An 8,910-nucleotide genomic window follows, 5' to 3' on the forward strand; every position below is an offset into this window, starting at 1 on the left:
AACATGACGCGCTGGCTAACCTCATACTGTTGTGACTGTATCATGAGGAAGTGCTTCATTTCGAAAAAAAACCTGCTCTGACCTTTGGTTGGCAATGTCAAACAGTTGGAAAGTTCACGTGTGGGTCATGTCCTCACAGCACCTCTCCTTGTCCAAATAAAGAAAATGGTAAACAACACGTCATCTGAACTGTGCTACTGCTCCGGATGATACTCAGCTTACTTTAGAGGCAGTTAGAAGGCATCTGTTACTCAATCATAACTATATATTTTGGTCGACTGACATTGCTACGTTTTGTGTCATCATTTGTCTCGGGAGGACAGTTTTTAAAAAACACAGGAGATTAAATTAATGATAACATTGTTCTTTTATTTTCATCGTCTATTTTCAATTGTTTCAGTTACCCTGAAACTGTAGCTACTAAGTTAAATTAGGCCATCATTAATTATATTATTTATAGCTGCACTTTTCCTACTGTGTTACATTATATGTTGGTATCCATAGACAGTAAGGTGGACATTTTTCTACCATAACCAATTATACCTTCCTATAATAGTTGACATTCCTGTTTTTGGTGCTAAATTATCTAAATTGTGAATTGTATGTTTCTGGAAGTGTTTGCAGTAAAGAATTTCTACATGCAGCATTTTAACTTCCCAATAGTGCAATTTTTGAAGTTTTAATATGGACTTGTAGCGGGGGTCTTTAAAATAAAGCTTTTAAAATATTCTTTAGGCCACAGCTACTCTAATCGGCTTATCATAAATTGCCTGCCAGTAAGTTGCAGACAGTGAGAATAAACCACATCCTCCTCTGAACATTAGTTTCATTATGTGATGGCCTGCTTTCATTAAGCATACTCAGCCCACTACATTTTTCTCTATAGTCTATTTCTCTTTTTCTATAATTCTTTTAGTTTCATCCAAACAGCCATTTGTTTCAAATTGTGGATATTTATGATGCTGTTCTCTGTTACTGGTGTGAATATCACTCGAAGTGTCTGTGAGTTTATAGACACAAAGAGCAGTGGGTCTGATAAGATAAAAATAGGCTACACAAAGAAAATAACAATTTATAATGTGATCCGATGGCTAGAAACCAACTTCATACACATTAAACTTTAACATCAACAGGAAGAGATTTAGTTATAAAATGAGATTTTGCAGATATAAAAGGAGCCAAGTAATACGATTAGAATGAAATCTAAAATTCATAGTGTGGATCCACTTTATGAGAAGAGGTAACTTCAGGTACTTTTTGCTTAGGTGTGACTTTCACTTCTCATTGGAAAATATAAGTATGTTTTTTTCAGTGACTGTAAATGCTCCTTGTGGTTTAGTAGAGCTGGAAAGTTGTTATAAATTAGTAGATAAATGGCGCCATCTCTTGGATTAAACTTTAAAAAAAAAACTTTTGGTGTGGCTTTGAATTGTATCGACATTTTATAATCTCATCGAAAGCATCAGTTAGATAGTTGTGCTTTTTATACCACTAGGTGGCACAACAAGTGTCAATGAACGAAGTCAACAGGTCAAAGTTAAGCAGAATGAAGTATAAGGTCTAGCTAACCCAAACTGTAATGTCCCCATATAAGGACGCAGGGTTTCTACTGCACTGCAACTTTTTTAATTCTGCAAGTTCAACAGAATGATCTGGAATATACAGCAAATATTTGTTATATGTTAAAGCACTGGGATTCACACTTCAAGCAGCAAGTCCTTAAAGATGCACTTTTTCTCATCTTCTTTAGATAAATGTTATTGATACAGTGCAGCACTTTTATTAGGACAGAAAGAGTCTGCAATCAAACCACCAAACTTGTGATTAACAGGTAACCGTCTGACAGCTAGGGTTTCTTATGTTTTAACTTAGATGTGTGTGATAGAAACTTAAGCTTTTGACTTTTAGAAAAATGCAGAAGTGAAAATATGTTGTTTATCATTCAGGCAACTGAAAGCATGCATGTGTAGACAGTTTTCCACATATGTGTTAAAAAGGGGGTAATCACGCAAAGTATTATCTAACTACTGCAGACTGTCGGAACAGTGTATGTGACTGTAGCCTGAGTACAATGCTAAATGTGCGTGCTTGATTTACAGTCTATCAGAAAACTGTCCTGATTTGTGGTTGGAAATTTGACACTCATGATTGAAAATAAGAAACAAAAAATGGTTTCATGTTGCAAAGTTCACTATTGGGTTGCAATCTTTCACCACCCCTCTTCCTCCAGATAAATAAAATGGTAAACTATTTCACGTAATCTGAACTGTGTCACTCCTCCAGGTAATAATTACCTTGGCCGCTAGACGCATGGGTGTATAAAGAGGACAGTGTTGGAGGTGAAAAGTCTTTTTGTCGTCCGGTCCACAGAAATAGGAAAGATTAAATATCAAAAACAAATTTGGCCGTGGGGCCGTTTTGTTCATTTTCGTGGACAGTTTTGGAAAAGGACAAAATGTTATTAATTAAATTAATGATAACGTTGTTCCTCTCAAGTGTCAAGGCCACAGTGAACAAGCATTCACAATACAGTGACCCAGAAACTGTAGCAGGCCATCATTCATTTTATTATTTACATGTGACTGTATTATGTTATATCTTCCAGGAAAAGGAACTATCCATTGGCAGTAAGTTTGACACTTTTGCATCCAAAATCTGCATTTGTCACTGTTGTTTTGCATGAATTGTTATTATTATGATTATTGTTATTAACCATACTTTCGAATAAGTACTTGCTTTTGTTGCTTATAATCCTGTGACCTTCAAGGAAGTATTTAGTTTACAGGCCTGAGAAGATTAATTTCAGATCCAAATGTTGTGTGTTGGATTTATTATTCGTATGAATGATTGTATTCTGCCAGAAGCAAGCATCGCGTTTTCAGGCCTAACATTACCCATTTCTGAATAGTGACTGTTTTTAGTGCTAATCGTCACGTTTGATTCTATAGCGTTAAGCCACCTATTGATTTACTGCCCGGACCACTTTCCCATCCAAGTGAATAGGAAAATGGCCTCAGACTTTTGGACTTTATCTAAACTGATTTGACAATGACAGACTGGAGTTTAAACATACTACAATAACAAACAGATCCACAGTTCTCATTTGACATTTAATCATATCATCTGTCCTTTACTTCAGGGTCAGGGTTCAGTTTTTTTGTCCTGACAGGTTTTGTCTGTACGCTGACGTTACTACCTCACATGATGTCAACACATTTCCTGCTTCTATCACAAGGTGAGTTTTTACAGGGACCCTCTTTCCTGATTCAGACCTCTAACTCAGTGGTTCTCAAAGTGGGGTCCGGGGACCCCCGGGGGTCCCCAGGCCATTGGCAGGGGGTCCTTGAAACAGTTTGCTACAGGTCAAGTTAGGCCAAAATGCAATGAAATGATTCTGTTTGAAACTATTGAGGTATCAACATAACATGTTCTGGTAATAAAATGTTCCAAAGTATTTGACAGAACAGATATTAAGCCTATATGATGTAAGTTGTAAGCCTAAATTTGTGTTGTGATTAAGAGGGGGTCCTTGCAAAATATTTTGCGCCATTAGGGGTCCCCGACCCCATTAAGTTTGAGAACCCCGTCTAACTGATACCAATCTTGACTTCACCCTCAGCCCAGGATGGGACTTGGTCTTCCCTCAGACCTCCTACAGAGGTCACTGTAGTCACAGCGCTCTGCTTCACTGCTGCTGTGTGTCTCCTGGCTGCAGTCGTGGTGTCTTACAGGAAATGCTGCTCCATGGTGGTGATCTGTAGCTATGAAAACCTTTGAATATAAACCTTCAGTGTTGAGACTTCAATAAATTACTTTGTGTGCGACTGATTATTATTTTGACGTGAAACAGAAATACTTTATTCAATTTATAGTGTATTTTGACTTTTATTTAACAGGAAATTGAGCAAAGAAGCAAAGAAACTGCATAATAATAAACAGCTAACATTGACATAAATAGACATACATTGACACATTGAATAAAGACAGAGATATCAAAAGCTAAATAACAATGATAATGATTATTTTATGACAGAATAAAAATAATGTGGAAATTTAACTTGAACATGAAATTCCTTAAATATTATGAAATGTGGTTTAATCTGGTTTTAAAGCATACTATATATTTTCTGATAAACTGTTTAGTAAGTCTTTGAAACAATAGTGTGATATAGACAATAAATACCCTTTTCACCAATAATACATGTACAATTTCTGAGTTGCTAAAAGCTTAAGATTTACAATATATTATACTTTTTATAGCTTCATCATTTGGGGCCTTACTTTCAAACAAACAGCCGTTATGATGATGATGATGATGGCTTATGTTTAAATTTTCTCTCTTTCTCTTTCAAAAAAAGAAACATTAAAAAAACAAAACACACACAACTGTGCATAGTTGTCAGAGACCACAGTGTTGTGTTGTTGGTGTTGTTGAGATTATTTCCTCTGCCACACAGGTATAGAAGTTTGTCTAGGGGCGACACCATCAGAGCATGTCTTGAAATATGAACCTGTTATATTTGAACACTCTTTACTGACCTTCAAACAAACAAAACAAAACTCCACCTTACACCTGTGACAGACGATGTTTTTACATTTTTTTCTGTTATGCTCCAACAGTAGGCCACAGGTGGGACAGGCACGAATGGAGGGACATCCAGTGACCCCCACCACATCCTCAAAGATGATCTCTGAACACTTTGTAAGTGTTTCAAGTGGTTGAATGACACAGTCATCATTATCACAGCGATCTGATCGTGGAGCTGGACCTTTCCATTCCCTCAAACACTGCCAGCAGAATCTGTAGACTTTCTTTTTCTCAGTTGTGCACACTGAGCAGTGGACACTCAGATCATTCAGGTCAGTTCTCACCACACGATACTTGCAGCCAGGACACTGTTAAGTTGTGTTATATAAAAAGAAAGTAAGAATATTTTTTTAAATGTATGACAATTTTTTAATGACAGCAAATCAAAGAAACAAGTTAAATTGCGTATTAAAATACTTACTGATTTTACATCAAAGATATCCTTGCAATTGATGAACGTTTTCTTTTCAAACTCCTTCATTTCTTCAGGGGTCAGAAGAGCCATTTTACGAACTTCCTTGTATGGCCATACAGCATCACAGTTAGGTTGACCACACACAAATCTGTGCTCATGCTTGGGTATTAAAAAGAAAATCAGTCAAAGGAAAACCTTCATGTGTGCAAAAAAACATACATTTTAATCAATATGTTTTCTGTACCTGTATGCTGTATAGAAAACTAAGTATGTTCTATAATAGGTGAGAAAATCATCCATTGTACTGAGAAGATTTGTCACAGAAAACTCATTTGAATTTCACGATGAAGGTCATCAACCATAATTAACAACATTTACCAACCTGATCCAAAAGGTAGCGACACCAGTTAGTGAGAGACATCGGAGTGACAGAATGACCACAGGACATCAGAGCTCTGCGAGACTTGTAGCCAATATACAAAACTATGAAACACACACAAGAAAATATGTTGCGTCTTGATATTTGTGGACTGATTGTCTCAGAACTTTGTCAGTAGCTCATAACAGTAAATCACAGATTGTCACAGATCTCTGCTTAGGAAATGTATAAATAATCATCTCATGAGTACTTACAATCCATTTCATCCTCCCGATCAACAAATGTAAATGTGGAGTCTTCAGGGTCATAACACTTTTCATTCTCCTGTCCCTCCACATTCTCCTGTTCCTCCACGTACTCCTGTCCCTCCACATTCTCCTGTTCCTCCACGTAATCCTGTACCCCGACATTCTCCTGTACCTTGACATACTCCTGTCCTTCCACACTCTCCTGTCCTTCCACATTCTCCTGTTCCTCCACATACTCCAGTCCCTCCACATACTGTTCCCCTACATTCTCATTTTCCTTCACGTTTTCCTTTTCCTCCACATTCTCCCTATCCACCACATTGTCTATTTCCTTCTCATTCTCCTCTTCCTCAGATGTGGAATAGCTCTGTAGTTGAGTAGGAGTTGTCTGGCATGACAGGCATGACAGGCATGAGCCCATCTTGAGTTACAGATATTGTCCCACAGAGTGAGGACAGAGGACAATAAAGTTTCAGTTTCATCCACTTCTCTTTCTGAGAAGTCATGTGATGGATGTGTGTGGATGACTTGTACCAGATTACACACATTTGATGAGCATCGCTGCATTTACAATCCCAACTGTTTCTTGCCTTTAACTGAGTCACATGTCCAACTGCAAGTCAGGACAGTTTTTTGAGAGACTGTAAATTAAGCATGTACATTTAATGTTATACTTGGGTTACAGTCACGTACAGTGTTCCAAAACAGTGGAAGTTAGATTATACATCATGTGATTTTTTAAAACACATTACCTATTTTAACACATCATTTGAAAACTGCATACACAAGCAGCTGTCAGTAAATGTCAAATCACATAGTTTTGCTTCTGCATTTAAAAAAAAAGTTAAAAGTAAGTTTCCTCCACACATGTCTAAGTTTAACATAAATGTAGGCTATTAGAACTAAAATCATATATCACATATGAATGTGATATTTTGTACAACAACAAAGTAGCTTAAAGATGCATGATTTCCATTACAGCAAATAGTAAATTCTTTAATATTGCCGTTAGTCTATGTATAAGCACTAAAATAACTTCCCCATGGCCCCAGGTTCACTGAAAGGTGATTACTTTGTGATTGAAAATATTCACCACTATGAACTAAAATTGTTACTAAAATGTTCACCTTCTTAGCTCACACATTTTTAGAAATACACCAGTCATCTTTTAATGTAAGAGACATGTAAATGTGCATTAATTAATAATACAGTTAATATATTTTCATGAATAAGGACAAGACTATAATATTATATTTAATGCAGGAAGTCAGAGTGTTTGGGGGCAACTGTAACACTGAAAAAAGTAATATCAACCCACTGTATCTCAAAGTAAAATCACATTACTGCTTTTGGGAATGGCCTCACCAAAATTCATCAAGGACCAAGGAAGATGTTTCAGCTGCAGGCATGGTGGCAGGGTGGAAGGTGATGCAGCAGCAGGCACAATGGAGGCAATGGAGGGAGGCCCAGTATTAGACTTACACCTTCTCTGGATTCTGGACAGTGGTGACCCCTGTCTTATCCTTATTCCAGATATCCTTGGCAGTGAAATTGTGTTTTTGTATTACCTCTGCCAGATTGGTGAAAAACTTGGAAACATTCGTTTTATTAAAGCTTGTTGCCCTAGCTAAGCTCATGGCTTGTGTCTGTCTCAGGAAAAGGCTTGGATGCCTTTTCAGGAAACAATCTAACCAGCCAGCACCTGACACTGCTCAATTCCTTAGTCCAGGTGCCTGCAGTTATGAGCCTCTGCCAGCTCGAAGGCACATTTGCCAACCTGTACGAAAGCATTTTTTGTAAATTAAATATTGAAACATGTATAGACTACAGTAGGTCTACATGAACTAAAAAATAAAATATAATAATTTATATTTTTTATAATATAATACAACAGGGGTCTGCAAGTAAGTTTGGCCTGAACATAGTCAAAGACTAATTTAAATAATATTTTACATGTATGAGTGTGTGTGTGTGTGTGTGTGTGTGTGTGTGTGTGTGTGTGTGTGTGTGTGTGTGTGTGTGTGTGTGTGTGTGTGTGTGTGTATAAAGCAACTGGAATTTACCACAGAACATAAAAACAAGATAGGCTACTTAAAGAGAATGGATAAAATTAACTCAATAAATGTGAATCATCTTCATTTATCAAATTGTTTTATTGCACACATCACCACTTGTAGTGGACCCTAACTTATTCTCATAATTATTTCACAGACTTTTACTCAAAATTAGGTGCAGCATTCCTGCCTAGAATGCGTCCACTAAACCATCCACTTCCTCTGTACTTCATAGTGAAGATGTTGGTGTCAGCATCTTTTGTTTTAAATTGTTATGTTGTGCTGTGTGAGTTAGATACGCCTGGTGGGACATACTCAAAATAGTTAATAATTATTATTTTCTTTATTTTTTTTTATTCATAAAGCATAGAGAACATAAGTAAAGGTTAACATTACAACACATTTTCTTTCTTTTTTAATGACATCATATTAATTGTGACAGTGTTCCTTTTTTTGTTCTAATTTTCATTTAGCTGACTCTTTTATTCAAAGCAACATCTTAAAGCTACACAAGTAAAAGTCTAGTAAGGAGAGGATAACACAAGTAACTGCCATGAAGCTAAGTTCATGTCCGATAGCAGTCAGATAAGACTAAGCAATGAGTAAAGAGCGTAGAAGCAGATTTTTTCTTCTTCTGCGTCTTGTCCCAGTCAGAGGCCTCCGGGCAGTTTCAGCAGTGTATGAATGGTGGACATATGTCGAATCCCATAGGATGACACCAGGCAGGTTTCCTCCAGTGCCTCAGTGCTAAAGACCATCCGGATGTCATCACCTAAGCAAAAGATAAAAAATATACGTTGGATCTTGGATCCTTAAAGATGATCAGAAGTCTCATACTGAGAATAGCTGCACTTAATACAAACATGACAGAGGCTGTCAAAGGGACTAGTGTACATGTAAAGGAAGTCCACTGATTGGCAGATGAAGTTGATAACATGCCATAGACCAGAAGTTCAGTGAAATTATAATAATGAAAAAAACAAACAATTGACTTCCATTGTAATACAAGACTATATTTAATCTGGTCTAAGGCACCCTCATTGTCAGTCACAGGGCTGCCCTTTTCACCTTCCCTCATACATTTCACGTGAAATATATATATACAGTATATATAACAATTATATATATATATATTTAAAAAAAAAAAAGTGCTTAATTGATGAATTCCCAGAATTCCACACACGGTTTTCAGTTCATAGTTTTTAATTTGTGTGTGTGTGTGTGTG

At 36.8% G+C, this 8,910-nt stretch overlaps 1 protein-coding gene across 1 annotated transcript; it reads right to left on the reverse strand.

Annotated features, from left to right (window-relative positions):
• Positions 1-4,437: 4,437 nt before the first annotated feature.
• On the reverse strand, positions 4,438-6,051 carry LOC134005528 (ankyrin repeat and IBR domain-containing protein 1-like). Its single transcript, XM_062444451.1, has 4 exons — positions 5,637-6,051; positions 5,386-5,486; positions 5,010-5,162; positions 4,438-4,896 (listed from the first exon to the last, which is right to left on the reverse strand). The coding sequence occupies exons 1-4, from the start codon at positions 6,049-6,051 to the stop codon at positions 4,438-4,440; spliced, it is 1,128 nt and encodes a 375-aa protein (XP_062300435.1).
• Between the last annotated feature and the right edge of the window lie 2,859 nt (positions 6,052-8,910).

This window comes from Scomber scombrus, chromosome 23, assembly GCF_963691925.1.
Source record: "Scomber scombrus chromosome 23, fScoSco1.1, whole genome shotgun sequence".
Classification (NCBI taxonomy): Eukaryota; Metazoa; Chordata; class Actinopteri; order Scombriformes; family Scombridae; genus Scomber; species Scomber scombrus.